The sequence below is a fragment of the Sugiyamaella lignohabitans genome, chromosome B, assembly GCF_001640025.1.
Source record: "Sugiyamaella lignohabitans strain CBS 10342 chromosome B, complete sequence".
In the NCBI taxonomy this organism is placed as follows: Eukaryota; Fungi; Ascomycota; class Dipodascomycetes; order Dipodascales; family Trichomonascaceae; genus Sugiyamaella; species Sugiyamaella lignohabitans.
The window spans coordinates 3,068,116-3,086,243 of NC_031674.1; the positions used below are offsets into that span (position 1 = coordinate 3,068,116).

Here is an 18,128-nt window from a genome sequence, read left to right on the forward strand (position 1 = left end):
GTGCAAAATTGAAAAAAAATTGTGGGATGATGGCTGCCATATGTGAAAATCAGTCCGATTAAACTCAGTGTATACAGATAAAGCATGTATCCGAGCTCACAATTTTAAGTTATGCTTTTATATTGTTCTGCTGTTTACATTATGATATTTCTTCTTCGTAAACGGTATGTAAATGCTTATCTGATGATTGACCGATCTGAAAAGCGTCAATATAGAGACCGTGTACTATTAGAGTTTGGGCACTTGACTCTAGCAAGTAGCGGGTGGTTTCAAGTGAACCCCTATTATGCACGGTAGAGAATGTACAGATAGGCAGTTAGGGTGGGCCACTACATGAGTTTCTATGGTTACAACCGCACAGATCACCACCCCCTGAATTGGAGTTTCAGGGTCAAGCTGATTGACAGGGAGCCAGCTACTAATACTAGCAGTTTACAGAGCACATCTATTTGAACTAGGGTTTCAAACACCCTAACATTGTTTAGCTATTTACACAAACGAGTCCACCGTAATAATAGAAATGATCCTATATTAGATTTTGTGTAAATGGTACGGGATTTCTGGAAACTATTGTGTATAACCTCAGTGGTTACTACTATTCACGCAGCTGAGAGTCCGTATCACAATAGTTTAATAGAACCAGCATGTAACACTGCTACAAGTATCTTCATGCCGTGGACAGGATTTCGAGTGTCTCGACAGACAGCGACCAGAACCCGTCCATGGGAAACAGTATATGAGATGCGAATTTCATATTGTTGGAGGGGAAGTGAGTATTTTGTGACCACTATTAGTACCGGAGGCGGCTGGATCGCTTGGAACTCAACGTTTTGTATTGAAGAAACTCCTTACACCAGTGAAATAGCAGGTTGTTTTAAGCTTGCACGGCGAATGAGATACTCGTCTATAGACTCACCTCTTTACCACCCTGATACATTTGTCGGTGGTCTATTCTTATGTGAATCCGAAACTTTGTGTACGAATTATGGAGCCGTCCCGATTTCACCAATGATTACTGATCAACCGTATATGGTCTGGTACGAAAATTCGCCAAATCATACGGAGGTCATACCTTTGCTATACACTCCTGATAGATCTTCTGTATTTTATCCTAGAGTAAATTCAGAGTGGGCGAGCTATATTGATATCAATGAAGAATACGATCCAGATGCAAGACTGATCGACGATAATACTTCATTTAACAAGACTCCAAAGCTTACTCCACGACAATTTTACTTATCGGCCATTAAACGGGTCATTTCACAGCTTCGAAGATCAGGGATAAGCCTGGGGTTTCCAATGGCCCATATAGTGAAAGACTGGACTTTAGTCATCGATCAGTTGCTCTTAGCTATTTTCAAGATGCCCCCAAAAGACGCTGCCTACTATTATAGGGTCGCAGTAAATACCTTCGAACAGAACTATATCTGCAACTTCACAAAGTTTCAATTATTCTAATGCATTCAATTCAAATTATACATTTTGTTCAATAATGCAAGTTAATTACTTCCACAACTTAAGCCAAATCCAAAAAAAAAGGAAAGCTGGACACCAATCATTGGCCCAGTTCATAGTATGATTGACGACAAAGCACTGCGTCAGCCCTAACTGACCGTCTCGGGTCATCAAGCACAGTACTAAGCCCCTTAATAACTATGTTACGATATGGCAAAACATACTCAAGAGATATCGTTTTGGGAAATGATCCAAGGCACACCAGAGCTGCTGAGCGTACCGATGCTGAGTTTTTCTGATAATCCTGCGACAACTTAAGTAATTTTGGAATCATGGTAGATATATGATGGGCAAACGTATCAGCTGCCTCATGCAATGTGACAATGATAGTGTTTATAGCGGCCTCCTGTACTTTAGTATCCTGAATATCAAAAGATTCTAGTAGTAAAGGAAGGAATTTAGAAAGTTGTGGGGTAATGATTGTGCTCGGAGTATATTGCAAGAGCCCTGACAAAGCCACCATGAAATTGACTCGCTGATGTCCGGCTTTGAATCCGTCCACAAGTTTGGGCAAAATAAGTGCAAACAGTTTTTGTTTATATAGCTGGCGGATCACTAGCTTGTTTTCTTTAGTCAGGATACGATCATGTGCGACTAAGACAGCTACTAGTCTTGCTGCAAACCTACCAGTCAAAGAATCTTGGCTAAGCAAATTTACCAAAGAGTCAGCTATCTGGTAACCTAGAGAACTATTGCGCAACAAGAGACCCTTGGCTAGCCAAGTTAAAATCTCAAGTGAATTCACATCTGCTCTTGTCTCCACTTCTGACAGTAGCGAATCATGTACCTTTTTCAGTTGGTTGTCGGCCTCAATATACTTGTTCGTAATCAAGGCAATGAACCGAAGATAGCCGGTTCTCTCAAAAACAGATTTGGACTTTGCCACAACTTCGATTAAAGTTTTGATCAAACTAAGCTTATCAACTGGTAGTTGGACTTTTGGATCAACAGGAGATATCGTCGTAGTGAGGAAACTTACCAGATTGGATGGGGTAGCCTCGGGACTCAAAAAGCTTTGCACAGGCTCAGATCCAACCAAAGTCGAATATTCACCACTACCGTTGAAATATGCAAAAATTTCATTTACATATAGTTGTTGTTGTGTGGCGGTTACTCGTTGAACTGTATACGCCACGATTTGAGCAACTGTGTCAACAGTTTGATCGTCCTTCAAGGTGCTTGTTGGTGAGACCAGTTTTGAGATCAACTTTGGAACAAACTTTTCAAAATAAAAGGACAAATCATCTTGATCCGATAGCTTACGTAATGCCGATAGTAGTGTCAACAGGATGACATGTATATATTTGACGCTACGAATGACTTCAAGCTTACCCAATAGTCGAACGCTAAGGACTTCAAAAATAGGACGACTAGTGGACAATCTTGCAAGTGCTGAAAGAACATACTCTGGTGATTTTTGCACCTCGAGAGATGTTTCCGCTGACATGTAATAATCCTCCGGTAGAGATGCCAGAAATGTAGGAAATGTGATATTTATGATCTGGTCCTGTTTACCAAAATTTGTCATTTTAACCAAAGACAACAGTGCTCGTTCTGATAATTCGTCGTCTTCTTCTTTTAGGACAATATTGTTCAGATACTGAATAATCAACCCAATCTCATCGCTAGCAAGAAGGCCAGGAAGTTGAGCTAATATTGTTAGGCCATCGACTGCAAGAAGACGTAGTTTAGTTTCACTTTTTGATGAACCCATAAGAGAACGTGAAAAAAACTCGAAAATGCGATCTTTATATGGTGCTAAGAGCGGCTCTACCGACGAATTACCATATGTCTCAGCATTATCCTTACTTCCAATTCTTCCAGAAGAAACTAGGAATTTGGTGAGAATTGTCAAGACACCCACTTGTCTATCAATCGTTGATGATGATTGCACAGCCTCCAGTAAGATTGGCACTGCAAATGAGCTAAGCGATTCAAATGCAACAACATTTGCCTGTGCCATTCCAGCAATCAAAGTTCCAGCCGGTAAGGCTAGTTTTGATTGGGGTTCTTCTAATTTGTCTTTTGTCTCATTTTTAACCTGAGTCAAAAGCTCGTTCAGAACATTGGTAGCAACGTCATTGCCATTACTAGAACTTTCGAGGACCGTCTCATTATGATAGCTGTCAACAATTTCAACGTCGCTGGTTTCTAAACCGTTCTGATCAAAGACGGCAACGGAAGCAGCCAACTTTATCAATGCACCCAAGGCTAAAGTCGCAGTTTCAACTTCATCACTACCATGCAAAACTTCATATTTTATACCATCCCAAATATCTTTCCAGAGACCATTTGATCTCAGGCTACTACCACTGTAGTTCTCAAGACAGGAGTTGATCATAGTCAATGCGTCTTGTTTCACTGTTGGAGAAGTGGAGTTTAGTTTTTCAATGAGTGCGGGGAATGCCTCACTTGCTAATACATCACTTCCAACAATGCACATGGTAAGCCCATCTTTCAGGTCTTTACTGGTAATTCCATACGGATCGTTCTTTGGTGGTTCAAATGTAATAGGAAAATAGCAAAAAACAACATCGAATAAATCCTCTTTGTGCTGGCTCAGCACTTTTGTGCCGAAATTGGCCAAGATTCCGTGAGAAATCTTGAACGATGCTAGCAAATTTCTAGGATCTTTCTCTCCGCTGGTAAGATAAATGTATGTTTCAATAAATTCGTTTTCGTCCAGTTTACCAGTTTCATGGAACCTCTCCAATATTGAGCTCAGTAAGTCGAAAACCAAATATCTTGTATTCTGGCTATGCTTTTTCATGTTGATGCCTTCTTTCATGCTTTTTAGTATCCCGCTAACGTTAGCAATACCAAACAGAGTCATTTTCAGCACAGCGTTCAGAGCCTCTAATACCTGGGGAAGCGAGTCATCATCCTCAATTCGGTCGGAAAGAAAACTGGACAGTACAGTCAATTGTTGCTTAGTTAACTTATCCCTTGCCAAGTTGGTCAATATACCCGACAAGCAGTTTGTAGCTCTAGCCCTAGTTTGCCCATTTTCTTGAGTTAAATATTCTCCTAGAAGTTGAACTAGATCGACCAGACTGGTTTCGTCATTCTCGACATCTATAAAGTTAGTTTTGATGTAGGATCTCAATCCTCACACTTAATGACATACTGGCAGCTATTTGCATCACACTCTCCTTCTCTTCATCTAGGTTGTCTTCCGCCAATGTCATATAAAAGTTGACGAGACTCCCAGTGTCCTTGGAGCTAGACATTTTTCTAGATCAAGCAAAAACAATTGATGAAAGTAAAGAACCACTGGATATCCAGTTGCAACTCTAATTTAGTCAGTTGGGAGTTTCTCGTTAGTTTCTTGTCACCGTACGGCTGACTGCCTGCTCAGCATGGCTGTCATAATGATCACCGTGAAGTGCACCCAACTGCCCACCACATGCTGCTGCTCTTGTTGTAAGGGCTGCTTGTTCAATGTGCCCATTTGGTTATCACTTACTATCATCATCGCTACATCTCATTCAGGTTTTACTGCAACATTACGCCGTAACAGACTTAAATCAATTGCATTTTATTATTTGGACCCGACGACAGCTGGTAACGAACTTGTGTGAGCGATTAGGCTTTGACTCACTATTGTCCAATTATTTGGTACCGGATTAATTGCGAGACTCTCAGTGGTGGTTGTCTATTTGGTCAACTGGTCACTACAATTCTCGAATCCTAGGATAGCACACTCAAAGTTTGAGCGACCATAAAGTAAAATGCTTATCACGACATCAAGAGTATACAGCAATTATAATGCCGAACAGAAGAAGTCATATTATGAATACGGTAAGTACCATGAGAATTGTTATAATCTACGAGGCAAGGTCGGTTACTGACGAGATAGATGATATGGTCTTCGTTTGGGGACGACAGCAGGACTATGAAATTATTCGAAAGATTGGCCGCGGGCGATATTCCGAAGTATTTGAAGGCATCGATGTCACTACGCCTAAACCTGTAGTGATCAAAGTACTTAAACCTATTAAGCGTAAGAAAATCAAGCGAGAAGTAAAAATTCTTATGAATCTTAGCCAGGGTCCAAATATAATTCAGCTTTATGATATTGTTCGTGATTCAGATGTAAGTAACCAATGCGTATGGGGATATTCTTATTCTTAGCAGTCAGCTGCGACCAAGGTGAAATTCAATAACACTTTATTATCAAGTGGACAGTCTGTGCTTCATTTATCTCAGTATATAACTAACATTTGGTTAGAGCAAGACTCCAGCGCTAATATTTGAAGAAGTGGACAATACGGACTTCCGGACTCTGTATCCGACCTTAACGGACTTTGATATCCGTTATTACATGTATCAGTTGCTCAAAGGGTTGGATTTTGCCCACTCAAGGGGTATAATGCATCGAGATGTCAAGCCACATAACGTCATGATTGACCATGCGAAAAGAAAGCTAAGACTGATAGATTGGGGGCTCGCTGAGTTTTACCATCCTCGTACTGCTTATAATGTTCGAGTGGCATCTCGCTATTTCAAGGGTCCAGAACTCCTTGTGGATTTTGAATATTATGACTATTCACTTGACCTATGGAGTTTTGGCGCCATGCTGGCGTCAATGGTCTTTAAGAAGGAACCTTTTTTTCATGGAAACTCCAATACTGATCAGTTGGTGAAGATAGCTAGGGTTCTAGGGACGGATGAATTGGATGTTTATCTAGAAAAGTACGGTTTAGAGCTCAGCGAAGACTATTATGATTTTGGCACATATCCTAAAAGGCCCTGGGAAAGGTTTGTTAATAGCGAAAATATGAACCTAACAAACGACGAGTTATTTGATTTTCTGACAAAGATACTTCGCTATGACCATCAAGAGCGATTGACTGCGAAAGAATCGATGGAGCATCCTTATTTCAAAGTTGTACGAGATTACTTGGCAACGACTGGTGAAGGTAATGATGTCATTGTTGCGGCCACACCACCCGGCGTAATGGCCACAGATTCGGTTACGGATGGCGATGCTGATATGAAGGAGTAGCCTATCATTAATTTATCATCTTTATTTATAGTTTGTATGTACTTTGTAATATATTGATCTTTTAGGTTCTTCTGGGGTGGACTACTTATAGTCAGGCTTCGTTTCCTCTCGGATGAGTTAAGATATCAGATCTGCATCGTTATCGATAAAGGCAAGGGTTATGCATAACACTCATTAAACGCGTTAGACACGCGAAGGCAGTTATATACATATTCAGACAATTAAATGATTACTTGTTTTACCAATCTTTATTTTTTATTAAAATCTAATTTGGCGGCTTTAGGTGAATGGTATAATGGAAGCCTTTAGCCGAAGTGTAGCAAGCCTTGAAAGTAAACTCAACTATGAAGAAGACGCGGTGGATTATAGCGATCTTACAAACTCAATTCTATTCTCATCTATACCAGTAAGCTCACAGGATGAGAGTTATGTTTCTGAAGAATTGGATAACAATGAAAATAATATTCCAGATATTAATAGTTCGAGTCTGTTGGGAAGATCTGAAATCAGTGTTGAATCTGGTCAGTTAGATCTTGGCGAAGTAGATTCAAAAGACAGCCTTGAAATAGCAGCGTCATCTCTGTTTGACTCCAATGCTGCTTCTAGTAAGGAGATAGAAGAAGATGTCAGTAACTCCGTATTATTTACTGATACTATGGCATCAGCTCCACTAATTAATGCTGTGCCATCGCTTGAAACTATATCTGTGTTAGAGAAGAGCGTCACATCGAGTTTGATCTCACCTCACTCCAATGAAGGAGCGTCCTTAGGCTCCGATGTAGGTTATCACTCCACCTATCAAACCACTCTTTCAACTGGGAAAAAGGTAGAATTTACAAGAAAAGAAAGGAGTCCAGGAGCACAATCTACATCATCAGAAAGGAACCATTATGGTATCCCTATTCATAGTCTTCTACAATCTGTGAGATTAGAGTCTGAGATTGTGAAGTCCTCTGTAAACCTCCCCCTTCCTTCTAAAGCGAAGCAGAAATGCAGTGATATTCTCCTTTCTGAAAAATGGAGGCCCAAACGTTGGGTCGATCTCATGGGGCCCGAAAAAACGCATCGTCATCTACTTAAATGGCTTGTTTCGTGGTCACATGTCGTCTTTCGTACGCCCCTTCCCCCACATGAACAACTTGAATCCGATGTTCTTCGTCGGGATCGCTTTGGAAGGCCCAATAAAAAAGTACTCTTAATACACGGTGCCCCTGGTACTGGTAAGACAACAATTGCTCATGTTTTAGCGAAGCAAGCAGGCTATGATGTGTTGGAAATCAACGCTAGTGATGAACGTTCAGGACAGATTGTTCGTGAAAAGATTATAAGTGCTGTTGAGAGCCACAGAATTGATAGCTCTCGAAAACCGGTTTGCATCATTGCAGATGAGATCGAGGGTGCCGCTGAATCTGGGTTCATTCGTGTTTTGATTGACCTGATCACTGCAGACCAGAAAGCTATGGACTCTATTGAAAATACTGCTTCGAAACCAAATCACAAAGGAAAAAAGAAAAGGTCTAAACTTCTCTTACGTCCAATTATCGCCGTTTGTAACGATGTATATGCAAGCAGTTTACGAAATCTTCGGCCATTTGCAGAAGTCGTTCACTATACCAAGTCGGCCCCAAGCGCAGTTGTTACGAGATTAAGAGAAATCTGTCTGGCAGAAGGCATAAAGCTTGATACTAACATACTGGCTGAAATTGTAAACACGTCAGATGGTGATCTTCGGAGCAGTTTAAACATGCTTCAATTTGGAGGGCTAATTGACGAGCCAGATAATTCTGAAAGAGTCTTTCGAAAAGATACTAACAAGAGCTGGTCCAAAATTGCAAATAGATTGTTCCAGAGGAAAGACGGGGTGCCGAAGAATGAGGAGGCAAGAGCCATTTTAAGGGAAATTTACACAAATGGGGAGTATGACAAAATGATTTCTGGCACATTTTCTCTTTACCCAAGGGTCCATTATCATGATGATATGTTACGCAAGCCTAGTGCGATTGGTGAATGGTTATACTTCTATGAACAATTGAACTCAGGAATATATGGATCTCAGCACACTCAGCTAGGAGAATATTTGGCACACCCGCTACAAGCATTTTATGAAAATTTTAGTTCTATGTCGAATACAAGGGACCAGCTGGTCCAATCGAATAGTGACACACGAGAAGCACATTTGGAGAATGAGCAACTAGTTAACGAAATTCTTGAAAGAGGTAACAATCATATTCGACAAATGTTCAAAAAGGATGAAATAGCCATCGAATTAATACCATACGCTTTGAAGATTGTTTCTCCTGAAATCAAAACACATATATCATCCGGTGTGACTCTACAAGGTATAGATCAAGAGAAAATAGCGAACAGTGCCAAAGCCATGATCGATTTGAGTCTTCGTTTTTTTAAGGATAAGCTCGAGAGCGGTGCATTTGCATACAGAATTGACCCGTAAGTAACTTTGTGTTCATGCTACAGACTGAAAACTAACATATTATAGACCTATCCAAAAACTAGCTATTTTTGACCAAGCTGAACAAGATCGCCAAAGCGTTGGAAAGTATCTTCTGCGAGAAAGGCTTTTGGATGAGGTTATCAGTAGGAGGCATAAGAATCGGGCAGCCAGAGAAAAGAGAACTTTGAAAGGTGATGAAATCGAGGAGTCGGTTGAGAAGCGTCAAAAGGTTGAACCTCCGAGACTTTCCAGAAAACTCACTACAACGGACTTTTTTGGCCGTGCGCTTTCAGCCGAATCTGCAGACTCCGACAATATCCCATGTGTTGCCGACAGCAAAACTACGAGTGCGGTCCATCAGCGAGTTTGGGTCCAGTATGCTGAAGGATTTTCAAACGCTGTACGAAAAGATATTTCTTGGCTCGATTTATGGCAAGCTTGCTAGTCGTTATTGACCATGTATAGATTATGCTATTAGTCCGTGCTGTTGAATCCCAATGTGACTCATCTCGAGTGTGGAGTCATATATCACCTAGCAAATTTTACAACTCTATATACTCGGAAGTTTGTTATTCACTAGCTCTGGTTCGATATAAATCTATCCAATATAACCGATGATCCCGATGTTCCATTCATTGAGTCTAAATCCCAAAAGCATTTTGAGCAAAATTAATTATATCTGTTTTGCTCAGTTCCAGTCGCCACTAGTTGGTGGTCATACTCTTCATCGTGATTTATAATGGAGCAGGAGATTACATACCAATTATTAGAACTAACAAGGAACTGAAGCGCTTTTATAATACTTGACGAGCATATGGCCTTGGAACTGTAGTCACCGAATAATAGAGTTGATCCAAATTTTTCCACAGACCAATTTTTTGGTATAAGAAAAGCCCTGATTTATGAGTGTTTACAAGGGAAGCAGTGGTAGGCTTGCTACATATCTGTCTGTCACGACCAGTCGAACTAGGGTGGGTTAGGATGACCAAGTTGAGTATTTTCAGGGGGTGCATATGTAGCAGGGATAGTCTAAGTAAGTCGATAGGTCTCATATTTTCCTCGAGAAGTGATATATCAATTGTATTATAAAAAGCAGTCAAAAATTTTTATCGTTATTTATACATACCACAATACTCACTACACTCTAATACCGTAACATGGAACTAGCAAGACAAGACTTGAGAAACCTACTTGAGGCCCGACCCCATATTTTCTTTGAAAAATACTATCGAGCTATCCCTTTTGGTAGCAACCGCGACGAATGTGTTGCTATATACTTGTTCTTCTGCCTGGGACCATACTGTTCAAGTCAAGATTGGCATCACGCTGAGGCGCTGGTTGAACGCAAAAGATTACCTAAGCTCAACTCTTCAGTTGCAATCTTTTGGGAAGGTCTAAGGGGAGAAGACGAGACGAAATCCTTAGAGATAATGCGCCAAAAACTACGAGCCTATGTCGATATGGAAATGATCCTGCTGGCATTGGGATACTGATATAGGAAATCCTGGTATCCAAGATTCTTTGTTGTAAACCGTATATATTGTATATGCTTTCTTCTCAGAATGAGCTGATCATTGACCTTAAGCTATATTTATCTTCATTTCCCTTAATCCTCTAGATTCTGTACTGTGTTTTGGCACGTCCACTGTTTAGGATAGCAAATGTGGAATTTTAAAGATAGGCAGGCGCACAGTGCAGGAATCGAACCGGCGAACTTCAAACGGAGAGTTCGGTTCTGTATCGGCAGCCGTGCGAATATAACTCTCAGTAAATCGTAGAATTAATCGGGCAAACCTCCAAAATAGCTTTCGTTGCCATCACATCAAGTTCATTTTTAGAACCAATACCATCAGTCAAAAAAAGGGAATCAGCTGAAATTTATCACCCCTGTAAACTCTTTGAATTCTACAATTGACCACTATTTTATTTCTATTTCTTTTGGAGGTCTTGAAAGAGGATCCTAATTGTTTACTGCAAAGCTCAAGCTAGTTTATCGAGGTAGATCTAATTTTTTGTCAGGAAAGATGGAACTCTGGTATTCTTTAGTGGTAGCCACGTATATTTCATTGGCGGCTGAACCTGTAAATGCACTATTTCATTGTAAGCCAAGGTTTGATGGAAAGTCATTCGATTTAAGTGAACTGAGCGGGCCTCGCAGTGTTTCATATTCACACAATACTCCACCTTCTCTTACAAACACGACTTGGTATATCGACCCTTGTAATGAACTAGATATCAAGAAACTCCCCGAAAATACTTGTCCCAAAGGAAGTCAGATATGTGGAGTTCAGACCCTGACAATTCCCAAAGATGATCTCACTGTTGTTAGCCAGGTTATTCCTGTCACTGGAGACTTCGACGGTTTAGAATCTGGGGCACAATACTCTAAAATTGATGGAAATCGTGGAGTTAGTGTGTCGCTTTCGGGTGGATCTTGGGGAGACTCTAAAGATTTGAAAGCGGATATCGACTTTTATTGTGTTGATAATGATTCTAATGATAAAGATAAGCTGGAGTTTGTGTCGTGGGATGATAAGACTCTAAAGCTCAAATGGTCGTCTCCAAAAGCTTGTCCTTTAAGTGACGACGGAGGAGATAAAGACAAGAATAAAGATGGGAATAATGATGATAAGGATAAGGACGGTAATGATGATAAAGATAAAGGCGGTGATAAGGATGGTCATGACGATAAGGATAAAGGTGGAAATGATGACAATAGAGAGGATACTTCTGGACAGAGTTGGGGTTGGTTTACTTGGCTGTTTATTCTCATTGTATTAGGCTTTTCTGCCTACGTGGTGGGGAGTGCTTGGATTAATTATAACAGATATGGTCTATCTGGAGTAGAACTTCTGCCACATTCTGATGCAGTTCGGGATATCCCTTATCTTGTGCGGGATTTTGCCAAAAAGATTGCGAATACTTTTGCAGGAGGCACTTCTCGGGGCGGATACAGCGCTGTCTAGTACTATGTAATAAATCTGATTCGTAACGTGTTTCAAGTTCTTGTTTTCCCAGTAATAGTTTATTTCTGGTGCCTCCGGGCTCTGCCCAGACCATGTAATAACCATATCAGAAATACTGGGTGAAGGAGCTCGTTTATTGCAATATTAATTACTACGGCTCATTAGCTCGCTGATCGCATTATTGACATTTTTAAACGTATTCTCAAGGTATTGCTGCTTTTTTCCAAGAGCAGAAATCTGCTCTTCTACGTCTTTCTTTTCCTTTTCAAGTGACCTAGTGTAAACTCCAGCATCGGTTGCAACAAACATTTTACCAATGCCTTTCCACACAGTCGTACTTTCTGGATCAGATACTTGTTCCTTTAATTGAGCAGTAGTTGCCTCAATGAGTTTAATCTCTCTCTTCTTGGATCCGATTTGAGAGTGAACTAATTGCAAATCAGCCTGGGTGCGAGCGTATTTCTCTTCCACCTCAGCCATAATCTGATAGTTAGAACACCTTCTAACACTATCTGTATATATCTGACAATTACAATGAACAGGGCCAATAATGCAAGCCTTCTGTGGGTTTACTCACCTTTTGAATCTCAGCTGACGACATTTTGAATATATTTGATCCACAGTAGACAGATAAGTTCGATACTTTAGCCAAACGGCTTAGGACTTGGTTGTACAAAAAGAGCACGTTATGCATGTTCACCATTTTATATCTCTACAACTGCACTGCTGCGTACTAATGCCAATTCAGATCAAATTGAAAAATGTATAGCCTTCATCGAAATTTCGTCAGACTAGGGTTAAGAAGCTCGTCTAGCAGGACTGTTGGAACTACTCTGTCCATTCGGGCATATTCTACCCCTGAGTCTAATGTTCTCACTGAGACAAATAGACTTGAAAAAACCCTTGAAAAGTTTTGGACTAAAGTGGGAGTGTCACAATATCAAGGAAGCGAGGATGGCTTATCAGGTCACGTTATAACTTTAGATTCAAAACCTATTAAAACCCCCTTGGGATTTCCTTTGGTGGTACCCGAATATAAACAAAGCAGTGCAGCATTGGCGCACTTAATTGCCCAAGAATGGTCGTTGCTGTCGAACTTGAAAATTAAAAGACATAATCTTCCGATTACGGGTCTTGCTTCAAGGGCCGTTGATCTTCAATACTCTCCGGAGGGTGTACAGGAGATTGATCGTACGATTGAATTACTGCTGCCATATTTGGATACTGATACTTTGATTACTTTCGCTCCGCATAAGGACTGCGATGGAACATTGAGACCAGCTCAGGAAGAGCTTTACTGGCCCGTTATTAAGGAAGCAGAAAAGTTTTGGGACGTAAAGCTTAATGTATTAGATAGTGAAACCACCTTGTTCGGTAGCAAACAATCTCTAGAAACCCGTCAAAAGGTTGAAAACTGGTTAAGGTCTTTGGACATTTGGCAGTTCACTGCTTTGGAAAGGGCAACGACAGCTGCAAAGTCCCTAATCGCTGGTATGAATATTGTTACGCATAAAAGAACGCCCGACGAAGTAGCTAAGCTTGTTAATTTGGAAACAACTTTTCAAACCGAACAATGGGGTGAAGTTGAGGATACCCATGATGTTGAACATGCTGATATTCGAAGGCTGCTAGGAAGCGCTTATATTTTGGCCAAATAGGGCGCTTGTAACCATATTGGCTACTGTAAATAGTTGTGAAAATCTGAGAATTAATGCAAATCATTTGTGAATTCGAGTGCAAGTGGGTCAATTAGGATCTTTGTTGTATATAAAAATAAATATGTATATTATGAGATAAGTTGGTCACTGGTGAGAAGCTCAAAGACATATGACGCTTCTTTCTCGCCTTTGAATTGTAATAAATTAGTGATGTCACTATCCGACTGTCCTACAAGTCGAAGAGAGATACCTACTTTGCCAACTCGCTTAAAAAACGTCCCACTAATATCCTTCTCGTATATTATAGGGTCTGGCAAGTTACTGATCTCCCTGACAAGAATCGTTTTAGAAGTCGAATTAGGAACCGAATATACGCTAAGTCTTGTCAATTGTCCATCCTCTGGCCATTGTCCGTCTTCCAGTTTTTGAATTAGTTTGCATCTTAGGTTGTTCAATAAGAGTAACTCAGCACCGTCAGATATAGGGCTACCACTGGACGTATTTGGATTGAGCTTAGAAGGAACAAACGGTAAATGCAAAGGAAATTCTGTGCTTGTGGGAGATCCTGAAACAGGAGATGGGGAGCCACTTCTAGGAGCAATCAATGGTGGGCGAAGCGTATACTGTTGGAATTGAGCCCCGTTTTGGGTCGCCACAGCTGATGAAAGACTTCCAAGAGACGAATCTCTATCATTTAAACTGGGCGGACCATGGAGATGGCTTTCATTGACACTGTTAAACAAGGGTTGATTCTTTAGGTCTTTACGAATTGCAGCCCAGAACTTCTCCGCGGCCTCCACATCTTTAATACGGAACATGATAGTTCTATTCGGAGATTTGATTTGAATATCATGGGCTGTCGATCTACGAACTTCATGGCTTGGAAGTAAATTCAATTCCAGCACTGCAACGTTGGTGCTTGGCCCAGCCAGAATCACTGCACCCTCACCATTCATATCTACTTGGGTAGAGAACTCCTTATTAGCAGTCAAGGATACCCACTTACCGTCCTTCCAAGTGGAAATGAGGGAATTACCCCGAAAGAGAGTAATGCTTCCGTTTTCTGCCTTTTTACGATTCCAGAATTCTTGAACAGAACAGGCTGGTGCTTGTTCAAGGCTGATCGAGTTGGAAGATGACTGATTTGACCGCGGTAAGGACCTAAAAGACATGCTTGATACACTTCCTTCCTCTATGGTCGAATTATTGGACTCCTCATATATAGCAGTAGGAAGTTTGGGAGAAGGTGCTGGAGACATCTCCTGGACGACTGGAGGGCCAGGAGATGGAGATGCTAATATGTCTTGAACAGTAGAATCATGAAAGCTCTCGTTTTCCTGTGGCGGAGTCAAGCCGATTATGTCAAATTCTATCTTGTTCCCTTTGCCTTTCTTGATTATTTTCTTCAGGCTACCAGATACCTTTCTTACAAATCTTGAAGTTCCATTGAACTTCGGTGTAAGTGGTGTACCCTGAAGTTTCGAATTAGACGACTCTTGAGCAGGAATCCTCGCAATATCATCTCCAAATGATGGAATCTCACGATTACTCGGTGACCACGACGGATTACCATTACTAACGTGGTCTCTAGCCGTCAAAGGTAATGACATAGAACTTACGTTGTTATTATCTGAATTGGAGCGGGGTATACTTGGAGAGTCGCCACTGTCACTCTCATCATCAGAATCATCATTGGTCCCTAAGACATACATTGAATTAACCATTCTACTGTTACCAGCTCTAGGACTGCCAGATCCTCTTCGTAGTAACATATTTCTAGCTCTTACTGCCTCATTTTCTTCGGACGGGCTAACATCTCTAGAGTTGGAAAGAAGCGGCCGTTTATCGGTTGAAATAATGCTGGCCTCATCACTTGGAGATAGTACTAATCGTCGTTTTTCGTTAAGAACGGGGAGAGGAATTTCAGGTGGGGCCGATGAAGGTTTGGCACTTAACTTTTCAAGTGAAGCATTTGACATGGAAAGATAAAGAGAGCTTGTATTATTTCCTTGGACGGCCTTGCGAGCAACCTGCTTTCGCTTAGTGGGAACAATTTCAGCTAAGCCGACATTTTTAGTTGGTGTAGTCTCCGGAGTTGGCAGTTGAACGGTCTTCTCAGCCTCCTCTGCTTCGCTTTCTCTTCGAATTTGAATTAGTTTCTGTTCTTTCTCAAAGATTTCCTTCTCGATCTCTTTTCTAGTCTGTTGAGCTTTCTTGAGGCGGTCTGTGGATAAACTATTTGATTTGTTTGATAGTACTGGTGTATCGTCTATTGGGACATCAGTTGCCTCAAATTCTGGGTCAAGGAACTCTTTGAGTTGGTCCATTAACGATGGTGTTAGCGGTACACTCAACCGATTCATAGAGGGAGGTTTTGGCAACAACCCATCTGCGGGGGGAGAAGGCGGTAGGTTTCCAAATGTAATACCAAGACCAGCCGAAAAGCCACCCTCTCTTTTCACAGGCGTAGAATTCATATATTCATTCGAGAATAATTGCGAGAGTTTCCAACGCCAGGCCCTGATTCTGTTCCCATCTGACGAATGTAGTATGATCTTCTTCGAGGGAGCAACTGTGTAGGTATTTAAAGATATGGTAGATTCAGACAACTGTTGGCTATTCTCGTAAACAATCTCTCCAACTCTAAAAGAAGGAAACATCAGCGCTCTGCCCGGATATTCGAGACTACAAATAGCTAAATCTGTCCTCTCGTGATCTACTAGCAAAAGTACCTCAACGGCAACTTTTGTTTGAGACTCCTTGCAGTGGTGTATATCCATGCTGAAACAATCGCGGAGAATTATCTTTGAGACATCGAACCCGCCTGAAACAGGCAATAAGCTGTCAAAATCACGTACTTTGGAGAAAATAAAAGTATTCTTGTCAGCATTTTCCAGTTCCTCTGCGAGCTTTGTCTGTGAGTTATTGGTCAGGCTATGAATAAGCCCCGCGCCAATTGATGAGCTATGGTGATTTTCGATGTTTGTGAGGGTTTTGGCAAGGTATGACAGCCTAGATAACGGCCGCTTTTTCAAATAGGCCAGCTGGTCGCTGTCTTCCAGCGAGTATGTGTATGCCTTAATATAATGGTGATAACATGGAGCAGCTTGCAAAATCTGGAATAGTTAGTTCGCCAATGTTCGAAAAAATTTCACATTTGGAACAATGTTTCAAACAATCTTCAGAAACTACTCACCCAATTCGGTAGTCCGCTGATTGTATCTGGTAGTCTAATATGCAATTCTCGTAGGGAGTCAACTATTCTATAAAGTTGACTGCCTGGCTCTATTCTTGATCTTAGGTCAGAGAGGTCATTTATATAGACTCTATCAGTATTTCGAAGCTCGGCTAAGTAGATGATGGCCTCGTCACGGTCGAGATTACCACTGTTGTTACCAAAATTCGTCCCTTTCTTTGGCTCGGTAATTTCCATATCTGGGGTGGGTTTTCCTGGAAGGTCGAATGTGACCACTCTTGTTTTCAGAGCCATAATATTGGGTTGTATGGGAATATGTTTAGTTCGACAATACAAGAGACGCTAAACAGCTACATTGGCCATCCCACAGTATTTATTCATCTACCTTGAACCGCTATCTATACCGCCGCCATCCACTGTTAATTCCATTATAGCTGTGAGTTCCGATTATTAGGGCCAAGTACGTTATACATTTTTAGTTGATGATGAATCTAGGGGTCGTCGTGCAGAGATCTACCGAATAGGAAGTCTACTGGAACGAAGGAGAGTGGTTAAAGTTGCATATCACTACTTAACATAGCAACTAAGTGCATGAAATGCTTAGTCTACCTGTCAAGCACTAGACTTCATACAGTAAGTAGGAGGTGTTTTTATGCACAGTCAAGCAAGGGGTAGATGGGAATGTCAAGATAAAAGAGGTTGCTTGTAGAAAAGGCTGGATATAATGACGATCATCCACTGACTTGTACGAATCGGCTCTGGGGTTATTACTACGCCTTGGACATTGACAGTAAACAAACAACGGCTTGGAACGCATATGTATGCCGCCTGAGTATCGAACAACCCAGAGCATTCAGATTTTACGCTGGCTTGGTACAAGTATTTTTTTTAAAAGACGTCTCAAGGTCGGCCCTCTTTTCGCATCTAGCTCAGAAATTTTAGTTTTCCTCCAAGCTTACTCGAACAATAGGCTACACGGCAGATCTTGAACTTTAAAAACTACACGAAGTTGGCGTTAGTTTTGAGGAGTATGCAGTAAAATAGACCTCTGCAGGCAAAATGCGCCGTTAGGGTTGCCATAGAGATTTGTTTTCATACTGATAAAACCACGCCAGTTATTGAGCACCATATAAATCGATAAATCGATCGGAAATTTACACAACATCGAGACCGATAGAATAGATTCCAGGAATTTAAGAAAGAGTAGCATCATTTGTCCAGCATATCGGTCCGAACTGGTTGTAGACCGAAGAGCACTTCCGCCCTTTTTTTTTTTTCTGCCTTAGTTGCTACCTTAGTAAGAGCGCAGCAGCAGCAGCAGCAGCCCGCCTCA

The 18,128-nt window shown here is 41.2% G+C and overlaps 7 protein-coding genes across 7 annotated transcripts; 5 read left to right on the plus strand and 2 right to left on the minus strand.

Moving 5' to 3' along the window:
* Positions 1-546: 546 nt before the first annotated feature.
* On the plus strand, positions 547-1,458 carry AWJ20_3022 (uncharacterized protein; the record flags this gene model as incomplete). Its single annotated transcript, XM_018880012.1, has 1 exon — positions 547-1,458. The coding sequence occupies one exon, from the start codon at positions 547-549 to the stop codon at positions 1,456-1,458; it is 912 nt and encodes a 303-aa protein (XP_018737872.1).
* A 97-nt stretch (positions 1,459-1,555) lies between these two features.
* Positions 1,556-4,303, minus strand: MET18 (Met18p; the record flags this gene model as incomplete). The annotated part of the gene is made up of 1 exon (XM_018880013.1): positions 1,556-4,303. The coding sequence occupies one exon, from the start codon at positions 4,301-4,303 to the stop codon at positions 1,556-1,558; it is 2,748 nt and encodes a 915-aa protein (XP_018737873.1).
* A 1,536-nt stretch (positions 4,304-5,839) lies between these two features.
* CKA1 (casein kinase 2 catalytic subunit CKA1) lies at positions 5,840-6,523 on the plus strand (the record flags this gene model as incomplete). The annotated part of the gene is made up of 1 exon (XM_018880014.1): positions 5,840-6,523. The coding sequence occupies one exon, from the start codon at positions 5,840-5,842 to the stop codon at positions 6,521-6,523; it is 684 nt and encodes a 227-aa protein (XP_018737874.1).
* A 295-nt stretch (positions 6,524-6,818) lies between these two features.
* Positions 6,819-8,975, plus strand: CTF18 (Ctf18p; the record flags this gene model as incomplete). Its single annotated transcript, XM_018880015.1, has 1 exon — positions 6,819-8,975. One exon carries the CDS (start codon positions 6,819-6,821, stop codon positions 8,973-8,975), a length of 2,157 nt encoding a protein of 718 aa, XP_018737875.1.
* A 2,024-nt stretch (positions 8,976-10,999) lies between these two features.
* ATG27 (Atg27p) lies at positions 11,000-11,941 on the plus strand (the record flags this gene model as incomplete). Its single annotated transcript, XM_018880016.1, has 1 exon — positions 11,000-11,941. One exon carries the CDS (start codon positions 11,000-11,002, stop codon positions 11,939-11,941), a length of 942 nt encoding a protein of 313 aa, XP_018737876.1.
* Positions 11,942-12,085: 144 nt separating this feature from the next.
* Positions 12,086-12,421, minus strand: AWJ20_3027 (uncharacterized protein; the record flags this gene model as incomplete). Its single annotated transcript, XM_018880017.1, has 1 exon — positions 12,086-12,421. The coding sequence occupies one exon, from the start codon at positions 12,419-12,421 to the stop codon at positions 12,086-12,088; it is 336 nt and encodes a 111-aa protein (XP_018737877.1).
* Positions 12,422-12,702: 281 nt separating this feature from the next.
* On the plus strand, positions 12,703-13,599 carry ATP12 (Atp12p; the record flags this gene model as incomplete). Its single annotated transcript, XM_018880018.1, has 1 exon — positions 12,703-13,599. One exon carries the CDS (start codon positions 12,703-12,705, stop codon positions 13,597-13,599), a length of 897 nt encoding a protein of 298 aa, XP_018737878.1.
* Between the last annotated feature and the right edge of the window lie 4,529 nt (positions 13,600-18,128).